The sequence below is a fragment of the Diachasmimorpha longicaudata genome, chromosome 2 (assembly GCF_034640455.1).
Source record: "Diachasmimorpha longicaudata isolate KC_UGA_2023 chromosome 2, iyDiaLong2, whole genome shotgun sequence".
NCBI lineage: Eukaryota > Metazoa > Arthropoda > Insecta > Hymenoptera > Braconidae > Diachasmimorpha > Diachasmimorpha longicaudata.
The window spans coordinates 104499-127649 of NC_087226.1; the positions used below are offsets into that span (position 1 = coordinate 104499).

At 38.9% G+C, this 23151-nt stretch overlaps 2 protein-coding genes across 2 annotated transcripts; both read right to left on the reverse strand.

Moving 5' to 3' along the window:
* Positions 1–2996: 2996 nt before the first annotated feature.
* On the reverse strand, positions 2997–15599 carry LOC135172906 (maltase 1-like). The gene is made up of 9 exons (XM_064139411.1): positions 15434–15599; positions 14094–14288; positions 11169–11356; positions 8649–8912; positions 7886–8128; positions 7617–7808; positions 4796–5051; positions 4375–4720; positions 2997–3274 (listed from the first exon to the last, which is right to left on the reverse strand). The coding sequence occupies exons 2-9, from the start codon at positions 14248–14250 to the stop codon at positions 3097–3099; spliced, it is 1824 nt and encodes a 607-aa protein (XP_063995481.1). The 5' UTR covers positions 14251–14288; positions 15434–15599; the 3' UTR covers positions 2997–3096.
* Positions 15600–15984: 385 nt separating this feature from the next.
* LOC135172903 (maltase 1-like) lies at positions 15985–23022 on the reverse strand. Its single transcript, XM_064139408.1, has 8 exons — positions 22836–23022; positions 22444–22631; positions 21660–21923; positions 18212–18454; positions 17950–18141; positions 17206–17461; positions 16311–16659; positions 15985–16218 (listed from the first exon to the last, which is right to left on the reverse strand). The coding sequence occupies exons 1-8, from the start codon at positions 22996–22998 to the stop codon at positions 16143–16145; spliced, it is 1731 nt and encodes a 576-aa protein (XP_063995478.1). The 5' UTR covers positions 22999–23022; the 3' UTR covers positions 15985–16142.
* Positions 23023–23151: the final 129 nt, after the last annotated feature.

Genomic DNA, 23151 nt, shown 5'->3' on the forward strand with positions numbered 1-23151 from the left:
CTTTCCTCCCCAGCCTCTCTTCTTCTTCCCCCCCCCCCCCGCCCCCTGTACCGCATTTGCCGAAAGGGAGGGAAAAACCTCACTCGAGGGAAAACCTGCCCTGGTACAGTCGCCCTTTTGACAGGACTACCGCTCGACAGTGAAACCGTGAGATTAAAGCGCTATAAATTTTTTTTTTTTAATTTTGACCGCCGGTGCCCGGGATCGAACCCGGGTCGTTGGCTTGCAAGTCTAGCACTCTAACCGCACGGCCACTGCCGTCGGTGGCGCTGACTCTATTTATTTTGTAAACATTGCCCGTTTTTTATGGGGGGTTATAATTCGTGGTTGATGATAATATTTTATTACCATCAACCAGATTGGAGATATGGAGGCTCGTGAGCAAGTCGCGGACCATCCGCTGGGAGTCCCAGCGGATGTTGAGAGAATGGCAGAAGTACTGGGTGGCGTACTCACCAAAGCCTACCAAGATTCGATGCCGCGCCGGAAACATTACCGTCGCGCGACCAGCAAACGCAAGTTTGTCAGTTGTCTTCGAAACGGGTACCGAAGGGGGACTAACCCTGACGCGCGTAGAAATGAGCAGAACAGGTATCGTGTAGTCTTACGGTCCCATACCAGACTACTTAGAACGTGCCAGGAAAAGAGCTGGCGGGGATACATTACGACGGAACGCAACGCGAAACCCTGACGCTTCCATTACAAATACGCGGCGGATAAATTGCGTGTAGGCACGCCACTCAATACACTTAAAACCGCGAATGGCACGAATATCACAATGCGTCAGACTGCTAAGCTACTGTTGGACACGAACGTACCCGACGATGACCCCAACGAAGACACACCGCAAGAGACAGACATCCGCGAACGCGCGTGGAAACTAAGGCTTCAGACAGAGGACGCACCAGACGTGACGGACAACCAATTTAAGGGTCTCGCCCTTAAGAATGACAAACCCCCGCATGCGATTTAGTAGAAGTTAAACTCTTCAACGTCTATCTTATGCGCGGTGATTTCTCCACAGTTGGGAAAGTCGTCACACTTCGTGCTCTCCTCAAAGGAGTTCACAAGGATGTGTCCGACTCCAAATTGTACCGTCCCATTTGCCTCTTGCCGGTTGTCGGGAAATTCTTCGAAAAGGTCCTTCACGGTATCCTGACGGCGAAAATCCTTACCGAGGACAAACTATCAGGACGTCAATATGGCTTTCTGCCTGGACGCTCCATGGGAGACACGATAGCAGAATTGCGTGATTTGGTAAACCGTGGTAATGACAAGAGATACGTCATTGTTCCCCTTTCCGATATCTCGGGAGTCTTTGACAATGTGTGGTGGCCCCTAGTAGTCCAGTCTTTGGCGGATCGTGACTGCCCGGAAAATGTATTTGAAGTGCTCCGGAGCTACCTCGACAATCGGACCGTCAAGATCGCCTGAAGCGACGAACAGGTTTTCAAGCCAGCCACTCGGGGCTGACCGCAAGGATCAGTCCTCGGCGGCGCGTGCTGGAATCTCATGTTCGATGACCTCCTCAAAAGCATCGAGCAGAACTTCGGCGCAATCGAAGTCGCATACGCGGATGACCTTATCGCAGTCATATTGGCTGACTCGCGTAGGGAGTTAGAGAGGTTAAGCCAAGCTGTCGTTGACCACATCTCCTCGTGGTGTGCATCAGCGAAGCTCGAGCTCTCAAAGAGCAAGACAAAGGCAATTGTCCTGTCATGCCATTTGCAGAAGAGAGCGCCGCTGGCACAGTTTAGATGGGATAGGGCGCGAACGCAATGCCGTCATATCAAACCGGCATTTGACAGCCGCCCACCCGAAATTAGGCTTGCCGGCCATAAGATTAAATTTTGGGAGAGCGTGAGGTACCTTGGGGTACACTTCAATAGGAACATGCGGGTTTGGACCCATACCGAATATATATGCGCCTCTGAAGTCTCAGGAACCTCTTTCTGGACCTAGAACCTGGTGAGTAGCCGATCGAGGCCTTCATTGGTTAGCGCCAGGTGAGCTGTGGCCGTGGTGGAATAATCTGTTCCAATAAATCAAATTTAATTATGCAATTTGAATCTCACGGTGATTTAAGCAACACACGCGCCCCCCTGACCGCTCGAGATGTCAGGACATCACAAGGCACGCAGGAGCATTCGGCAGGTTGAGTAAAAGAGCGATGGGAAGTAAGGGGATGTTGAAAATGGTTCATAATGAATTCTTAGCCGGTTGGCTACCACACATATCCTGACTTTCAATTTACGCTTTCTTCATTGTGATCGTAGAAATTTAGTTGAATTTCTTCATTTTTTTCTCTCTGTAGTATTTTTCTCACGAGAGTTTTCTTAAATAACAGATTCACACCATTACCCGCTAAGATAACCTCTTTCCCATTACCGAGTTTTCAGTCAGAAGCCAGACCAAAAGCTGTAGAATTGAAACAGTGTTGGCGGGGTGCGTTTCTCGGTTTTTTCTTGCATAACATGATTCAGTGAATTATAATAAATATTGGACCCCTGAGGTGGCTCCTTTGATTTTCATGTCCCCTCCAATCTCTGAAACTATGCTGATGACCCACCTTAGACGATACCCGAGGTTTCATCCACATATACGGTCGATATCATGAGAAACAAATTGAGTAAACTCGTTGAGTTTTCGACTTCAACTCGCTTCAGCATTCCAGTAATCTCTTCATTCATATCATTTGTTTGGAAATATCATCTTCAAGAATGGATCAGTAATGGAGCGCTTGCCTAAATCTAGGACTAATCCAAATATGACCATCTGATAATCATTTCAATTTGACGGATTACAATAGTCTCACGATCATTAGGATCGCATGCGGTTCTCGTGCTTTTTTAACCCTGAACTGATTCAGATTAGCCGTTGACTTCAGGCAGCGTGACAACATCGTAAACATACGAGAAAGTTGAATCACCTTGAAATTTATCTACCACATGAGCGTTAGGTAAAGCAATGAATTAAGGTTCAAAAAATTCCAATACTTTCGTTCATTCAATAACACTATACTCTTTCAAAAATTTCCAATATACAGTTATTCATACAATCAATATTATTTTATACGCAAACCTATGATCTCAGATATTAATGTAGGATTTCTAGCGTTGCGAAGACAAACAAGCATATGGCTAAGATAGGGGAAAATGTCTTAATCTCAGCGCCATTAGGTTCACCAGTATTGGTGGTTGGAGTATTCACTGCTGCGGATAGAACCAAAGATTGTTTGGGGGCTAGGTGTAGCTCGTTCAAATTCACAGATGCTCTATAACAGACAAAGACAATATATTACTACCTCTGTAAAGGGGTCGTCTTCAAAAAGTCCGAAACGTTTCGATTCATTATTAATGTAGTTTCCAAGGATTCCAAACAATTAGCACTGAACATAGAAATGAAAAATCTTAGAGAATGATCACAAATTCACTCCAACATGTGCTTCAAATTCTAATACAACTCCAAACCGCCATATTTTGAGGGATTGGACTTTTTGTGTGGCCTTGTGTGTGCATAACTCTATGGCAGGATTAATATCTATCTTTAAAAAACATTTAATTTAGAAACGTTATTTTTCTTCTGATATCATTCCCGGGCTCTATTATACGGCCAAACATTTTTCGATTTTCTTTAAACGTATCAATCACATAGAAAGCCGTACACTAAGTGCTCTTCATTACGTTTTCGAAACTCCGTGGGAGAAAAATTGGAGATGCAAGATCATATGATGGCCGAAATCAAATCGCTGTTTCCAGGTTTCTTAATTTGGTAATTGTCAAGTATTCCATGAATCCCACTTTCTACGTAATTTATACCGTTGTAACCTTCGCTACATTTCCTACACGTCTAGTCCGTACATTGTGTGTCGGCGGTTCGAAAACGTACTGGGGAGCGTGCGTTAAGCACTGCGTCACACGTTGTCCCAGTCCCACTCCGCTGATTAGGTATACATATAAGGCCGTACAGGAGCGGCACTAGTGGCGGTTTGTGATCAATTGCCCTTGAGCATTAAACTCCCCTGGCTAACTCTCTCTAAGCACCTCCAGAGTCCGGACGTTCTCTTCTTTATACCCGGGATTGGTAATTGGCTGATTCACCAGTACACCAGTGTACTCACTACATACGACCGCTTCTTTTTAGTGGGTTTTGAGGAGCTAATAACTTTGTAGGTCTTGGGCGCAAGTACAAATTCCTGTCCCTACAGGACACAGTTAAATTCTTACCTCACCTGGTTAAACTTACCCTAGCATGGTTGCAATACCCTTTTAAAATCATCTAGAAAGGTTCATCCACAAAAATTACAAGTACAAATACACCAACCTAAATAATCATCAACATTACTCTGACTATTATTTAAAAAATTTTCAGTACCCCTCTCTAGTAGAATTTCCTAAAGTCGTTATAAGAACTGTTGCCGCAGAATTGAGCTTCGTTAACTGTCGTCCCAAATTTACGGTAATACTCTCTTCATCAGAATAGTTGATAACCAGAATAATGCTTTGCTTATCTGCAGTTCTGGCTATCGCCAGAGATTTATTATCGGACGATACGATAGTTTGGAGATCTCCTGTTTTAAGTGCAGTCATTGTCTTTCTCAAGTTAACCAGCTTCTGATAAATCTTGTAATGGGAAGTTAACGCTTCCTTCTGCGCAGCCAAGTTCAATTCCGGGAAATTATCGTTTACGGGAATCCATGGCGTTTCTCCTTCATTAAAACCTAAGAAGAAGAAAAATGTCTCACAACTGTTGTTAGAAGTTATTATGCAATTCAAAGAAGTCATAAAATTCATACCGGCATTGGTGTCATCATTCCATTGCATTGGGGTTCTGTTTGGATCACGAGAAACTAATTGGTACTTATCGCTTCCAGCATTACACCCTTGGGGGTCTTGAGTGTCTTCAAAGCTGATATCTGTTTTATCAACCATGCCAATTTCTTCGCCGTAGTAGGTGACGGCAACTCCCGGCAGAATCATTGCCAGCATTGTCATTTGATCACCACGACCTGGATATCTTGATTCAGTCCTTGAATTATCATGATTTCCCATCTACGTAAAACAATAATGTCAAATTACGCATAAGCAGTTTCTATTTTTTTTATTTCACTCTCTTTTACAGGGATAGTTATATTTCTTTATCCCATTGTCACACGGAGAGACGTATCAGCGGGAGAAGAGCGTACAGAGAGTATTAGGTCAATAATAATGATGCGCCAGTTGTGTAATTTACCAGTAAAAATAAAGGTCCAACAGAAATTGCCAAGAGTATGGAATACTCAAGAGTACGAATAGTACAGTTCAATCAGGAGTACGGATCACTCCCTAAATAGTACGCAGGGTATTACGCAATTTACGTCTTGTTACGCCCTTGGTCGATTTGCCAGACCTTTGTTCTACTCTTGGATTGTTTGGAGGGAATTACTTGGGAATTACGGAATTTTGACGTAATTTTTGCTGAATATTTTTCTGCGCGTGTAGAGTCTATCTCAGACTGGAGGGCAGTGACAGAAGTGTCGCGGAATACGTATATAACTACAAAACGCCACAATGAGTGTGTTGTGGAAACGGGTCATGTAATTCTTGTTTCGCAGATATATATATACACTGGAAACTACTAGAGGTATATAAGTTTTGCATCCCGGAAGCTAAAGGAAAAAACTACCACCTGGCGAAGAGAGCTCTCGTGGGGGGCACGCTCATGAAAGCCGCATAGCCACGTCGAACCCTTCCAAAACCAGAACGATCAGGTACGCAGAAGACCCATATCGGACGCAATTAGACTCTCTTCGGGAAATGTTTCGATGGTAACACCATGGACGATAGAGAGGTCATCGAGGATCCCTGGAAGGGCCCAGAAGTTGTTGGAGGGGGAAGTCCAGCATTTGGAAAAGGCTAATGTGCCCTCGAGAAGGGGCTTGGGACGGGCTCGAGGGCACATCGAGTTTTAGCTTAGGTTGACCGAGTTGCGGATTCGGAAGCGGACGAGGAAGAATTTGTAGAGAGCCACCCGCTGGCTGGTCTCCAGATGGACGGGCTATATTGGTGGAATTGCATGAAAGTGGGTTACTCACATGGAACCCGAATGGAACCCCATTATTGTCACCGACCGTTCGAAGAACACCTAATGTCTTTGGAGAAAGATCACAGAGAAACTCAAGGAGGCCAACTCGTATGTAAATAATTGGAGAAATGGGTTTCTTTTTGCGTTACTTCCTCGTCAAAAAAAAATCACTGCATTGCGAACGCTTGTTTCTCCCCTGTAAGCAACCTAATTCAAAATGTGTTGTACAATTAAGGGGATAAGTAAACTTATTTGGTCGATTGTCCGTCAAATTTCGAACTATGTTGACTTAGACCATTTGGATAAAAATGTCGTTTTGAAACAGAAAACGAGTAAATACATAGGGTCCGAGAAGTTTTTTGTTACTTTGACAAATTTATCAATGAACACTTATATTGCACCAATGAGAGACTATAATTAAGTACATCACAGACATACGTAATTGAAACACCGTAGGTCTAGTAATTAATTTCGAAGGATATCTCAGCTTGGCAAGTAATCATTTCAGTAGTGAAGTAGTAAAAAAGTAACAAGTATAGAAAAAACAACTTTTTCGGGAGGACTCAGCTTAAAAAACAGTTACTTGAGTAAATTCCTCAACTTGAGAGTTGAACCAATTGACATAGCGGCACATGTATTCATTATGTTTAGGAGGTGCAGCTTACTCTGTCTTTTTATTGCTCAAAATTATGCAATATTATTTTTTATTTGAATTCTTCGAGAACCCTATGTGTCTTTTGACTATTCATGTGATTATTTTCCCCATCCAAATTTCAGCCAATAGAATTGCACCATTTGTTGATATTTTGTATAGCCTACCTCGAATATCAGCGATTATTTTTTGAATATTTTGGTAAACAAACGACACTTAACCAAATAAACCTCTTTTCATGTCATGGCACAATTCTCTTGGCCGAAATTTGGATAGGAAAAATAATCCCCTGAATACCACTCGAGCTTCAAAATTATAGAATATTTCCCTCTAGGTTCCCTGCATACAAATGAAGTCGTCAAGTTTTTCAGGAAAAATCACTCGTGCTTCGCACTCGTGATTTTTTAGCCTGAAAAACTTGACTCCTTCATTTGTTTGCAACGAATCTATCGGGAAATATTCGATAATTTTGAACCACTTGTGGTATTATATGTGAAAAAAATCATTATCAAAAATGAAGATAGTTAAAACCATTAACCTTTTGGTTAATACGCTCATCATTTATTACATATTATATCACTTTCTCAGTGAATTTCATTTTAATTAGACCCGAATATCTCCTACTTTTTCAAAAGATTTTGCCTTCATCCAGGACAGTTGGATATTTTTCTACGTACATGTGAATATTCGTGCAATTAAGTCAAATGAGCGGGACAGTAAGTGAAAATTTTCTTTTCAAACGAAAAGACTGGCTGATATTCCAAAATAACTATAAAAGACTATAGATAGGATATTGTTGGCAAGTCATTTTTGACCTTGACATAGGTTACTGTGTTTAGCGAACGTTATAACGGTTAATTGATGAAAAAATTGGAAAAGTACATGCGTATGATTTACATACCACCCAATTAGCAACAGCTCCGGTCCTTTTTCCAGTCTGGACCATCCACGTATCAATGATTTCTTTCACGTGATTAGGGCCCGAACTACGATTAATATCCGTGATAAATCGAAAATTGAAGGGCACGTGCGCACCGAAATCGTAATATTTGGTGGCATTTTCTAGACTTGTGTATGCCTCGGTCATCATCACCTAAGGAGCACAATTATTTTATGTTTTGATTGATATGGTCCCCCTACATATTTTATGGATAAACTCAACGACTTTACCTTCTCATCAGAGTTTGTAGAATTTGCATAATCGTCAAGGATCTTTCGCCAGGACCTCACTAAGTCGTAGGTTTCGTCCAAATCTTGGGTATAATCATGACGTAAATATTCCCACTCATTTGCAGTTACGTTGGGAAGATTAGATCGCGGCTCGTCTGCCAAATCTTGAAATTCGAATAAGAAGGGGACAGCGTCAACACGGAAGCCGTCTATGCCTTTGTCCAACCAGAACTTAATTATAGCCTGTGGATAATTGCAAATTCATGAGACGCGGGTTGCTGACAAACCGTATAATTAATGATAGTGGAGGACGAGCTAATGACAGACTTCCTGTGATTGCCAGTCGAATTGAATATTTTTTTGACGCAGCTTAGTGGAAGAAGTCCCATTGCGATATTTTTTCCACACCAGGATTCAAAAGTATATGAACAAATTGCATTCGAAATACATCTGAGGTAAATGGAGGCAGCTAGTTATGTGAATGTTAAATATCACAAAAATTGAATGGATTGTTTACATGTTTCTCCCATTAGAATGAAGACAAATGATTATTTAGTGGTTCTTCCACATGTAAAAGCAATTAAATGATTTCATTGAAAATTAATAATGTGAATACAATTTTCTGTACAGACCCTCATTTACTCAAATATAATCTAGCCACTTATCTCACTTATCAGTATCGGACTATACAATTGTATAGCCACAATTCAGTAGTCATTCCGGTGTTTAGTATGCGATCGAGGGGGGCAAATAAAAAGCTTACTTCCATTTCTTCTTGCACTTTTGGATTTCGATAATTTAAATCAGGTTGACGGATGTGGAACTGATGAAGATATGATGCCTGTCGACTTGCTTCGTATTGCCAAGCTGTGTTTCCAAAACGGCTGAGCCAATTATTGGGGGGATTATCCTGTCCAGTTGATGAACGCCAGATATAATAGTCCTTGAAGATTTCATTTCCAGCTTTGCTTTGTACAAACCACTTGTGGTCATCAGATGTGTGATTCGGGACCAAATCAAGAATTATCTAGACACAGATGATTCAATAAAAAATTGTACACCAATGGTCAATAATCTTTTACAGCTAGCACTAATCATATATACTAATTTCATAAGATGAAGCACGCAATGATCGTCATTATTTTTTCCAACGGCGTAGTAACAAATTTTCGAGATACATTCTCCATAGACCTTCTGGAGGGATTCCCGCTATATGCTCAAATTCACATTATATGTCACTGTCCAAAATTGGGCGAGGAGTCGTATTTATGACTAGCGTACAACAGAACTAATTCTATTTGATCTGGCAGAGTGTTGTAGAGTTTAATGTATCTGACCACTCGGCAGTCTATATAGACGTGCTAAGCACTTCGACAACGGATCCTACCGGCCAAATGACTCCACTTGGTGACAAAATTCTCTCCTCTGAACATTCTCAAACCAATATGAACCCGATGACGAAATGAAGGAAATAAAAATTCGAGCTATTCACCTCCATCACGACAAAATCTTCTTAAAAGGCTGAGTATAGAAAATCTATCTTTGACTAATTTTAAAAGGTCAAGTATCCTGCGGGCTACTGGCAAATGGTGACTGAGTCCAAGGGAAGGAAGAGGAGAATGAATTCTAGGAAGTTATGGGGTGGATTCCTTGAGCATATGTACCGATCTAGGTTTGACTTGATTCCGTATCTTTACAAAACATGACCGATTCTACGCGGGACAAACCAATGACCTTATTAAGATTACAGACATTCATCAAGTGCACCAGGAGAAGATGGAATCTCGAACGATGTCCTCAGAGGGCATTCATCGAACTTTAGTGAATTTTTCTTAGGGCTGTTTAACAACATTTTTAACTATAGACGAGTACCGATACCGAGCACCGTGAACCGAGATGATTTTGCTCAATACCTGTTCGCCAAGTCATTATACAGGGTGTCCCAGAATTGAACGTCCAGACTTTAAACTTAAGTTGGGGGTGAAATTCTGGATCGAAAAGTCCTGAGTGACTTTTTGATCGGACGCACCCTCTTCAACTTATTCAGGGTTGAAGTTGGACGAATCAGGGGCGTGGGATAACCGCTCGCACGACGGTGAGGAAAACGTTCGAGTGTGGTGGTGTCCCCACCATACGGTACTACTCCCCTGCGGCGGCAGAAAGAGATGACTCGTGGCGGTGGGTAAGAGGAAGGGGAGGGAAATGAAAAAAATGAACACCCGCCCGCTACATAAAAATTATTTACTCCTCCCCTAATTAATGCCAAGGGATGAAACCAACCGCATTCAATGGAGGAATAAATTTCCCATCGATTGAGGCCCATTACATCTCTTAATCTAATCGAAAAGGAGAAAAAAACAGCGTTGAAAATTACAGCGCTGGAAAAAAAAACCCGGCGATTTAATTTTCTAAAGCCCCATTGGCCCTGTATGACATTTTCATTTTTTCTTTCAGCGAAGGAGAAAAAAAAAGATCAATCGCTGATGTTTTTTTTTTTGGGGTGGTTCATTTTTTTCATTTCCCTCCCCTTCCTCTTACCCGGCGCCACCAGTCATCTCTTTCTGCCACCGCAGGGGAGTGGTACCGTATGGTGGGGACACCACTACACTCGAACGTTTTCCTCACCGTCGTGCGAGCGGGTATTCCACGCCCCTGATTCGTCCAACTTCAACCCTGAATAAGTTGAAGAGGGTGCGTCTGATCAAAAAGTCGCTCAGGACTTTTCGATCCAGAATTTCACTCCCAACTTAAGTTTAAAGTCTGGACGTTCAATTTTGGGACACCCTGTATAAAGTTATTGTATACCAGTACAACGCTATACGAGTTAACGATTCGAGAAGGGAAGCCAAAGGTAGTCTATCACACGGGTTTAAATACCGGAACACACCTTTATCTGAGCTATACTTTTTATTGGGAATGGTATGTTCACTGAATGGTTAACTGTACCACTTCCCGTTTGCCAATAAACCAGATATCTTTTTGGTTTCAAGTATCGACTTTTCATTTATAAGTAAAGGAAAAGACACTTTTGATATGGGCTGAACATAGCAATAGTGAGAAAAAGTTTACTCAGGCCGAATAGTTGGATAAAATTTGGACTATAGATAAAAAGACACATATATGGCTATACATATTTACTTTGCCACATATATATGTATCCATTTATGAACATCATTTTCAAACCTTTATGGAAGAACTAAACAGATGATGATGTGTTTCTTACAAATACATTACCTTCCTCGAGGAGAGAAAGTTGCCAAGGATTAAGTAGTTGATACAGTACCTTAATCTTCAATGCTTTACTTCTTTTAATCAAATTATCAAGATCATCATTAGTTCCGTAGTCAGGATGTACCATTCGAAAGTCCGAAATATCGTAGCCGAAGTCCACCATGGGACTGGCATAAATTGGTGAAAGCCATATCGCAGTGATTCCGGCATCCTGAATGTGGTCTAGTTTCTCGGTTATCCCTGCGTAAAGAAAAAACAATAATCAGTAAACATTAGTGCCGTCATTAAAGAAATTATGAATTTTCTATCGATTACTTCAACTTGATTCAATCAAGTCCTCTCGAGGAAAAAAAGGGAAAATTTTTTTATATCCAAGCTCAGGAAGGAAGTAATATAGCAAGAATAACCAACTTTGTATTTTATTTAGTCCTAGAACTTTATTGCTCAGATTTTCATTTAAACAGTATTTTCAAAATTACAATCTGAGACCAACTCAGTCGTTGTATCTCATTCACCCTAATCGAAATATCTCGAAATACGTAACTGACTGACTGACTTGTTAATAGTTCATAATTTTGTCATATGTCATACGTTGCTTGTTGGTCAAGATAGTCCGTTTTATTTGATGCCTAAAGGAGTACCTACCCCTCCACAACTTCTACTCCTCATGGTTTAATTGACCCAAAATGTAACGTTCTCATTTTCTTTCGGTTGGCGATTATAATTAATTTTCAAATGGCTTTATTTCTCGTAAATTTAAAGTAAAAAAACTGTTCAGTAATGTACGGAGAGAAAAGTCTGTGAAAAATTACTGTGCTGGGACCTAGAATCGAGATGCAAAATGCTAGAATACTGGAAATACCGTGAATTTTGTAACTTATTTTGTGCTTAATGATATGTGGCTTCGTATAATGTATTAAATAACTTTATAAAATTTCAAGGTCTATCATTTTTCATTTGAGGTTAAATGAAAATTGATGGAAATCTTTTAAAAATTCCTATTGAAGTCAGTTTATTTTATTGGGCCTTCCTTCATTTTTTACTGTACCACACAACAATTTTTCGGTAACTCACTGGGATTGGTTAACGATGATCACTGAATATAGCCGATTATTGCCGGGATCGGGATCGGGATCCGTCATATGAGATGTTGGATCAGCCGTTTAGTGCCCATCTCTTCGTCGTCTATTAGCAATATTTGGGTTTTCGAGGGCAATTGTGTTTGTGATAATTTATAATGTGATAAAATGACTAGACTTTTTTGGCAAAGACGTCAATACGAATAAGTTTTCAATTTTCACTATTTGCATTTTTTCTGGGGCTAAAACGACAGTGCTGGATGTATGAAATTGCGGGTCTTGTCTAATTTTCCACTACATTGCAACAACATCCCTATTTTTCTAATGCCTACTGCAATTCCCTGTCTATCAAATAGCATATTTTTCATTTTGCAATAACTTTATGGACTATTCTATTTGGTTTCTCCACGAGATTTCACCGAATTTTCAATGACAAAATGTTCATAAAATGCGCGATTCTTAGTGAAAGTTTGATAACACTAAGTTATCCATCACCAATAATCATCAGCATTGATTAGCAATTCATTGAACTAAATTGTAAAAAAATTCAAGATTCAGAAGATGGATGTGAATTTATCAAAAACAAGGTCAATGAAAACCCCATCCAAATTATTCGTTGTAAAAATCTTCAAGATCCCCTTACGTGCAATTTCGAGAGTAATGTCCTAACAGCGTATAACTTGGATCAACAATTCCCACGGTATTACAAATATGTGAAATGGAAATCTAAAAAATTAATGTTTTAATCTGAAAAACGCAAAACAGGTTCAAGTCAACATTTTCGGCTAATATAAATATCCAATCAGATTTGAAAAAACGTTTAATGAGCCCCTCTCACTGTGGCTAAAGTTTTTTAATTCATCGAAAACGGATGTGTGAAGAGGGAGAGGGAGAGAAATGTACTGTAAAAACTATCGAAGAAGGACGGTAAACATTATATTTCGAAACGTCATCGGCGAGCAAAGTTGAATTTAAGGAAAATTATCGCATATAATACCACAAGAGCTCCGAAATTATCGGATATTTCCCGATAGGTTCGTTGCAAACAAATGAACGTGTCAAGTTTTCCAGTTTAAAAGTCACGAGCGCGAAGCGCGAGTGATTTTTCTGGAAAACTTGACGAGCTTATTTGTTTGTAGGGAACCTTGAGGGAAATATCAGATAATTTCGAAGTTCGAGTGGTATTCGGGGGATTATTTTTTGCATCCAAATCTTGGCCGATAGAATTGCACCATGAGACATAATTTTCAACAAATTGCCATTTAATCTGTCAGATACAATTGAGGGTTACTTCAACATTTGTTTTTTTTTATATATATCAACATGCAAAATTTCCAGTGAAATTTTCAAGAATTTCCGCTGAAATACCGTGTTGACTATATAAAATAACGTCGAATGGTGCAATCCTATTGGCCAAGATTTGGATGGGAAAAATAATCGGTGAAAATTGCGATTTGGCATATCGAATCCATAACTTTTATTGAAGGATGATTTTGTTTTAACTTTAAAAAGTTCACATGAATATATATAGAATCACGAAAAGTGTTCTATCACTTGCACCTCCGTTGTTATGATTGCACAAAAATGCACTAGAAGATGCGCAGTAGGGATAGCTCATAGATCCGTGGAAATTGATAGATTTCCGGATATAAAAATGATGTTGTTGCTCCATAGAAATTGTTTCATTTTCGGACTTTTTCAAAAGTAAATCAGAAAATTCACTGATAGTTTCATAATTCTCTTCTATTCATAGAAAAGTCGACTATAAATATTTTTTCGTTCAACTTGCGTGAAGAGTTATGAAATTTTAACTGAAAATTTTCCTCGACGCATCGCACCATCAGTCAGTTTCTCTCAGTCTGAAAATCCAACTATGAAGGAAATGCTGGGAAACTCACCTTTCAGGTCACCAATTCCGTCGTTATTACCGTCCTTAAAGCTTCTCGGATAAATTTGATAGAATACAGCATTTTTCCACCATCCCACGTTCTTTATTTCACCCGTTACGATATTAAACGTGAAGAGACACACGATAAGGTAAAAAATCCCTGCCATTGTAGCAGGTGGGCCTGACGAATGACGATGGTGCAACGCTTTATATAGGAAGCAGTGCAGTTAGAGAAAAGATTGTCCACTCAATGCTCAACTTCATTAAGGTGAAAAAAATATCGTTGTGATAAGATTCACGACAATGCTCGACGCAACGGAAAAATCAACCAACGTGACTAAGTCATCTTCTGTCACTTTATTAGCGAAGATTATTGTCAAGTGTTCCTGCGAAAACACCTTTTCGAAAATATTACACAGAAACCTTCAATACAGAGTACAATGCGCGAATGTGTTCGATAAGTGGACTCTCGCTCTCGTATACACAGCACAGTGGAGGTGGTTAAGAGGAACTCATGCTTTGCGCGAACAAGCATTTTCTTTCTATTTTTTTTTTAATAAGAAAACATTCAAGAGCAAGGGCATAAAAGCTTTTTTTAAGAGAAAATTTATCAAAATTCCAAGCTCATTACGATAAAGTCAGAAATTCAAAAGGATCTGTAACATTGAAGCTAACATTGATACCTCCGAGCACCGCGGTAAGCTTTGTCCGGATATTGAGGTGATTTAATTAAATTAAAACTCAAAATACGAAACCTATTGACAAAATAACGAATATATATGTAATGAATGATAAATTGTAGAGTATACACGATAATTCAGTGGATTGTATGGAATGTTTGAGTGGTAAATTGGAACTAAGTAAAAATGACAAAGTAGCAGCTTTTATGTGTTAATAAAAGTTGGAGAGAAACACTGTGATTGGCTCGGCACTATGGAATCGGGGAATTTGCGATAAGTTCGTAAGAGTCGAGTCAAGGTTCCCTAGGATCCTGGCGACGAACTGTGGAGACTATTAGGGATGTAGTGGTTGCGTAGGATTAGCAATTTTTAATAGTTTGCTAATTCCTATTGTTTTATGAAGACAGATGCGAAGAAGAAAATTAATATCTCCGGGCAAGTGCGTCGGGAAAAATATATCGTATAGAACAACTGGTGGGGAACTAGATCGGGAAAATCGAGGAACAAATGATGGGGAATTACACGGTAATTATTTTTTGACAAACAAAAACAATAAAGATTCAATATATGCATAATTATAGCAGAAAAAAATATATCGCTGATAATCATAAAAAAGCATTTATGTATGGCGAAGGGAGTGATGATAGAGTGATCATAGTGCCCTACTTACAACCAATCCCTTCGACGGTGGGACAGCGAGTGCTGAGCTCTCCTCCCAACTGACCGGTTATGCCGACGAATAGTGGGGGATGCCCTCCCTTGTTATGGGGTGGGTGCGTTGCGACCCCACTCTTGCTAGTAACAGCGAACAGACTTGGACAAACTTGGGCTGGTGAGCTAACAATTTAACTGCGTCCTAGCGGGACACGCCTTTGGACTTGTATCCAGAAGCTGCAGATCAGGTTGACTCTCAAACCCGCTAAAGGGGAGGAGACCGGTAACGATCGTCGATAGAAATCTACTACAAGTCTAGATAGTCATTTAAGTTTCCTGTAACATGATGCGAAGTGAATTTCGCGGACAGTCTACTAGTTATTGGTTAAGTGCAAAGGCTCACCAGCACTCATCATCACTACTACACATGAATCACGCCAGAAATTGATCTCTCTATTTCCTGAATAACTGGCTCTAGCTCCATCTCCTCATCACTTTTAATTCTCGTTGTTACAAATAACAATGTTTAGTACACAGTCTGTGGGGATTATGGAAACAAGATTAGAGTCAACTTATTTTTAGATTTATTACTCGGGTATATGGAATATATATTCATGTTGTAATTAACAATAAGGCAACAACATAAGGAAAAGTACTGAATGAAGAAAAACAGGACTGACGATAATGCGATTGTTCCAATCTAGTCACCTCCGTTACATAACATTTTATTTTTTATTCTTGGCCGACAAGACTAAAGATTGTTTGGCTGCGATGGGCACCTTCCTGAGGTTCACAGTCGACCTACAAAAAATGATTACCTCATTGTCAAATTCCAACATCAAATTGGATACTCAGCTTCAGTGATTTGATTTTATGAAGAGTGATAATCATACCCTTCTTTGATCGGTGAACCCAGAGTAGCAGCTTCCACCAATCCAGCAGCAGCAGCAAGTGTGGGTACTTGGTCTAGCACATTAACGGTAACAGTCTCCGTATTGGAGAAGTTTATTATCAGTATGACGACCTCTGAATCCGTAGATCTTATAACCGAAAGCGATTTCCCGTCATTTGAGGCCAAAACTTGCGTTTGACCTGTCATAAGGGCTGCTTTTGTCTTCTTCAAGCGTATAAGCTTTTGATAAATTTTATAATGTGAATACTTTGCCGCTTTTTGTGCAGCCAAGTTTAGCATAGAATAATTCTCGTGCACAGGAATCCATGGGCTTGTACCCCAGTTGAAACCTGCAAAAAATGAAGGATTTAGTGGAGGAAAATGAAAAGAGACTCAAGAATAAATTATAGAAACACATATTGTAATAAGAACTTGTGAAGAAAAATTGACGTTTAATGAACTATATCGTTTGGCGGAGGATATATATGTATAGAAATGATGGTAGCTTGCCCAGCAAAATTTACCAAAAGAGAGGATAGTCATTTTGAGCTCTAAAGGGAAGACCATTAAAATGGACAAAAGTGAAAGTTCACCATACCACCTTTAGGTGAAACTATAATTGTTCATTAAAATAAAATGCGGTATGTGTACAAAGAATTACACATATTTGAGCATTCATGGAAGAATTCTTGAGGCTGAATGGTAAATTTTTAAGTTTCAAGTAATGTTATCCTTGCGTTTGATAAATTTTTTAAAATCACTGAGAGGAATTAATATTATTATAGTATTTATTACTCTCATACGATGTGAAAAGCTCATACAAATGAATTGTTTTTTGCGAGTATCTATCTTGTTAGCTTTTTTTTTCTGTTTTTCGTCTTCGTGCAGACCCTCACCCGCATTTGTGCTATTATCCCACTGCATCGGAGTTCTGTTAGGATCACGTGACTTTTCTTTGTATTTATCGCGTCCAGCACTGCAACCAGCAGGATCCTGTGTTTCTTCATAAGTAATGTCAGTTTTATCAATCATGCCAATTTCTTCACCATAGTATGTAACTGTAACTCCTGGTAAGATCATGGCAAGCATTGTCATCTGATCACCTCGCCCTGGATATCTACTTTCTGTTCTGGGTCGATCATGATTACCCATCTACATAATTCGATTTATGAAATTAATTATATATGATCTGTAACATGCCAATGAAGAAAGAGCAGCCGCATCTGACAACAATGAAAGTTATGTTGCAGATAGTTTTTCGGGAGTGATTTCCCTGGTATTGGTTATCATCCATTATTACACACTGAGAACAAAATATAATTTGGCTAATCATATTTGCTTCGAAGAACCAAATGCCCGAAATTTTTATTCCAATATTCGCTTCAAATTTTCGTCAGTAAAATATTTGTTTGGCAAAAATTGTATTTTTCTCTCAGTGCGTTAGGTTTTAGAGAAAATTTTGAATTTGTGGAATGTATTGGAGTGGGTCCATCATAAAGCTGTAAAAATAAATTTAGTTGAACCCTCTAATCCATATCTGACTCCACATAAAACAGCCAAAGTACGAAAAATGATAATTTAATGGCGTTGATCCATGCACATCAAAATGTAACATTGATTGTCACAAATCCAATACTCACCACCCAGTTGGCAATCGCTCCTTCGGTAAGTGCTGTTTCATTTAACCATGCATCAATAATTGACTTGAACTGATGTGGACTGGAGTATTGATTTGCACCAGTTATAAAGAAAAAGTTGAATGGAACGTGGGAACCGAAGGAATAGAATTTTGTGGTATTTTTCAGTGTTGTGTATGCCTCTGTCATCATCACCTGCGATTAATAATTTGTAAGAATAGTTATTTGAAACAGATGTTATAAGTAAAATTAGGCAAATTCCAACCTTCTCATCACTATTGGTTGAATTCGCATAATCATCCAGGATTTTTCTCCAGGACGCAACCAGGTCATATGTTTCCGGCTGATCCTTGGTGTAGACATGATCCAAGTAAGCATATTCGCTATCGGTGACATTAATGGCATTGGTCCTTGGCTCATCCGGGAGAGTTTCGTCTTCATATAAATGGGGAACTGCATCAATACGGAAGCCATCAATTCCTTTGTCCAACCAGAATTTAATTACGTCCTGCGGACAATTATAAATTTTGAATAGAAATCAGCCCTCTAAAGGGAGAAATGTGGGACGAAATGACAATCAACCACTTTTTAGTTCAAGTTTTGTTGGAAAAATTGAACTTGGGAAGCTAATTTTTATCATAAAGCTAACCTTCGCCCCCTAGCGGTCTAATTTTTACCTAAAAGTGGTTCTCTCCGTGTATTTAGTGGAATTCGGAAATGGTATATTAACATTGCATTCATCTACTAATGATTGATATGGATGATATCATGGTCTCCTCATCTTAATCTCTACCATGAAGGCTAGAGCTTATCTAGGTTCTATATGATGGGATGAAAAAAACTTTTTTTTATCCATATTTGCATAAAGAGTCGGAGCTTTGCAATGTGTCTGAGATGGAGACGAGGATGCGCTGCCGATTTGGGATCGGTGGAGAAAATAAAGTACGCGAGACACGAGAAACTTATGGGGGATGCACTTAGTTTATTATAAAATAATTGAGGCGTGACCTCGTGTCTTTGAGAGAATTTTGTACAGGTGATTTTCTTGGTTTCACTGCGCGTAATACTGGTAATACTGATGTACTCAAATTGATAGATAAATTAATTACGCGCTTAAGGATTGAGTTTCACTTAAATTTGGAATCGAATAAGGAGCACTTGTGCGTCCGTTAATCGAATACGTTGAACTGGTTAAAACTTCCGTTGAGTGGACGCATCTTAGCGCGTGGTAGGTTTTTATCCATCTATAGGATATTGAGAGAAACTATTTAAATTTTAATAACTAATAATGATAATTAGTTATCTTCACGATAAACTCTAATTGGTCATGGACAAGTTGATAATTATCGAGAACACTATTCTTGTATAAATTGAGTCCGGTTCTAATTTGCGAATAAATATATTCGATCGAGAATTGCTTATTGATTTAATTGCGTATTCACTGTTGACCGTTGAACTATTTGAGACTGAGTGAGCATATCTGTTTTTGGGTCTCTTTATATACGCAAGGGTTGTTTTGATGGGATTAGCAACACAAGACTTTGGAAAGTTCGAGACGAATTCCTCAGTTTGAATGTTCTCGAATTCTTCGCTGGAGAATTGGGTGATTTTTCTCTCTCTTTTAAACACAATGCTTTTCAAAAACAAACCACAACTAACTTCACCACTTACAACCCTGTGATATAAATGGAATTTAGCACGCTGCAGAGTCGCTTGTAAAACCGTTTTCATTTCTAGTATGTTTCAGAATTAAATGAGGAAAGTATTGTTCTACGAATTTCGCTTAAAAAAAAATGTCTGGTTTATTATCGACAATTTGGGACATTTTATTTCTTTATATATCCTCCATTGCTCATTCAATTGCTTCCCCGATGTCTAGATTTAATTTCTTTAAGTCGGTACACGTAGTTCCCCTCAGTCTAGAGATCCTTTCAAATTTTAAAACTTGCCATTAGTTTACTCAGCGGAGAATTTTAAAGAATTTTGGTTGTCCATTATTCCTGAAATTGAGCAAGTCTTATGTACAATTTATTCATCAGTGTTATCGACATTTAATGATAGAATACATACCCATAAAATCCATCGATTTGAAATAAAATGATTTGAGATTTACATTCACTCAGATTTTTAGTACGCATTTTTCATTTACGTACATCTATTAACTAACACAACTACTAGAGTAAACCGATCGAGGCACCACCTATAACTACCATGGAACTATTGCGTGGCACATAATTTGGGCAACTTTCGGACAACGTTAGTACGACCTCCTGGTCTCGATTCTTTATCGTTTCAGCAAAAAGGATTGAGTGGATAAAGCCCAGTTCTCCAGATTGGAATGACTCCCAAGTCAGCCCATTTATCGAACAATAATACACTTTTGTTCGATGTTTTTTTTGTAAGTTGAAAACAGTGGATGCTTTCGACTACTCTAAGATACCTGGGAGAAGACCCACTTTACAAAAAAAGTGGCCTTTTTCATACAGGGCTGAAAAAAATTTTGCATATCATTCGGCCATGTATTTTTTTCTCATCGACTGGGAGTTCAGACTATACTTCAGAATTACACATTGGTAAACAATGAAAGCGGTATTCCTGTACCCTTACCTACTACAATCACGTTAGTTGCCATTGACTCACTCTGATTTTATTCGATAAAATTTAAAAAAAAACGCTATCTCATCCGTATTCTCCTATCTTTTGCAATAAAACAGTGATTAACGCCTGATTCAAGTAATCTTATCATCCTTCTTAATCTTATTACTCTACTCATGCGTCAATATTGATCATTATTGTTATATTTTTTTTGAGGTGGTTAGAAATATAAAAAACCCTATATGCATTCTGCGTAGATGAGAATATTAAATGAGAGATGGAAAATATGTGCGGGACATTATGAATGTCTAACATTTGCTGTAATGTCTCATACCTTCGAATGCAATTTGCATCTAAAGAGAATGTCATTGTCTCTCGTTATAAAATAGCAAAAGTATATTTCCGATCGTTTGGCGTTGTAAACGTGCTTAATCATAACACATGCCGGTATTTAATCCTTCGGATGTATTATACGCATCAGAGAGTAAAGTACTTTCAGAATGAAAGCTTTTTACCGCATCGTTTGTCAGTCGACTTGATTCATTCTCGTATCATTAGCTTCGCAAAATTTTGGTTCTCTTGTGAAAATATCACATATTCTCATGCAAAAACCGTCTGTTCCAAGTGTTTTTAATGAAATTCTAGCGGTGTGCAATTGGACACCAACTCTTTCTCTGCCTGTGCATTGACTGCAATGGATTTGAGGTATCGAGCCTTGATTAAATATCTAGAAAACCTTGATGAAGTAGAGGTTGCCGCATGTGAAAAATGTTCCCCTTGAACCAATTTTCACCTTAATTGAACCCCATGGAATCCGAGTGCGTCAAACTGGATATCGGAACGGATACAATTCTAAAAGTAGTTTAATTTACGTATAACGACATTGGGTTTACCTATGTTGGAATCACATTGGAACATCGATTTATGTTAAAGCGAAAAATGGTATGATATATTTGGAAATACTACTTGTTTCAATTAACAAAGTATGACTCGATATAACTCAATTTTTCTGTTTGATTCACCCGGATTTTTGCCATGTGTCAGTCCATTTTGGTCAAGACCTACATTCTACGTGCTTTTTCGGAACCTAATATCTTTAGTCAATGCATAATACTCACTTTCATTGCTTCTCGAACATCGGCGTTGCGGAAGTTTAAGTCTGGCTGTTTGTAGTGAAATTGATGAAAGTAGCATTGTGTCCGTCGAGAGGTACATGTCCAGGGTGATCCTCCGAAAACACTGATCCAATTGTTGATAGTTCGGTTATTATCCGGCTTATCCTTCCAGATATAGTAGTCTTTGTACGTGTCATTATTGTTAAGACTCTTTTGAAACCACTCATGCTCATCAGATGTATGGTTGGGTACTAAATCCATGATTACCTAATAATACATCACAAAAGAAAATCAATAAGTATTAAGGGATAACAACCCTTCAACTTAATCTTCTTGGTTTGCCCTCATCAACTAATTAATCAAATAAGGGACTGCGTTGGCTTGTGCGATGTGTAAACTGACACCAATGGTAGTTTGTCGTAAATGAACAAGCTGAAGTACAATTAATATATTTATATTTATTCATCTTTACAATTATATTGCTAAATAATGAGAATGAAGTCAAAGAATTATCTTTATCAACTAGTAATAATTCTATTTTCACAGCAAGTGGAAAAGGTAATTTCCCTATATTGTTGTAAGAGGGGAATTTCGTATTGCGGTCTCGAAGCCTCTATTACGTATCCAGTGCAGCAAAGATATTCTGATAAGTGTGAAGAAAATGAGCTAGGCAGTGCAAGTTGTGCCATGACACGGATCAGAAAATGTATACGGCCACATTAAGATCTCCATAGCCCATAACGCATTCTCATTATAATACTAAGCTCGAAAAAAATCAAGACGATACCTTTATTCCTAATTGTTTAGTCCTCGCTATTAGCATTTCGAAATCGGCTTCCGTTCCATAATTTGGATGAATTTGTTTGAAATCGGAGATATCATAACCGAAATCTACCATAGGACTAGCATAAATCGGTGACAGCCATATTGCATCGATTCCTGCGTCTTTAAAGTGATCCAATCTCTTCGTGATTCCTTGAAGATGAGAAACAATGATGGTTATTTTCATTGTTATTTATTATTCCTTCCTATCAGCGTTTTCTTTTAGGGAAAAGAGTTCGTATATGGTAAAAGCCAATGGTGATAAACAGACCTGATGATTCTCAATGAAGAAGCGTTCTTATATTGTATCATATTCAATACTTGCATAGCAACGTAATTTTAGTTTTTCGGACTCACCTATCAAGTCGCCAATACCATCATCGTTATCATCCTGAAAACTTCTCGGATAAATTTGGTAGAAGACAGCATTTTTCCACCATCCTACGTTTCGTATTTCACCCGCCACAATCTGGAGTATAAGAACTATAAGGAGCACAACCCAATAGAAGAACTTCGCCATCGTCGTACTCGCAACTCAGCGGTAAACACGACGTAACTTGTTATATAGGAAACACTGCGAATACCAAAGAGTTGTCCACTTATGTTGAAGTTCCTTGAAGTGGAATTGAGGAAATGTGTGTGATAAGACTTTTCATTGGAATCATAGAGTGGA

What these genes read in the sequence shown, in the direction of transcription:
- LOC135172903 (XM_064139408.1), bottom strand. Translation starts at nt 22,998, where the DNA reads ATGGCGAAGTTCTTCTATTGGGTTGTGCTCCTTATAGTTCTTATACTC. An exon ending in ATGTTCGAGAAGCAATGAAA is followed by an intron (nt 18,455 to 21,659) that starts GTGAGTATTATG and finishes AATTGTCCGCAG; the next exon opens with GACGTAATTAAATTCTGGTT. An exon ending in CAACCAATAGTGATGAGAAG is followed by an intron (nt 18,142 to 18,211) that starts GTTGGAATTTGC and finishes TATTAATCGCAG; the next exon opens with GTGATGATGACAGAGGCATA.
- LOC135172906 (XM_064139411.1), bottom strand. Translation starts at nt 14,250, where the DNA reads ATGGCAGGGATTTTTTACCTTATCGTGTGTCTCTTCACGTTTAATATC. An exon ending in CGGAATTGGTGACCTGAAAG is followed by an intron (nt 11,357 to 14,093) that starts GTGAGTTTCCCA and finishes TTCTTTACGCAG; the next exon opens with GGATAACCGAGAAACTAGAC. An exon ending in GAATGATGACACCAATGCCG is followed by an intron (nt 4,721 to 4,795) that starts GTATGAATTTTA and finishes TCTTCTTCTTAG; the next exon opens with GTTTTAATGAAGGAGAAACG.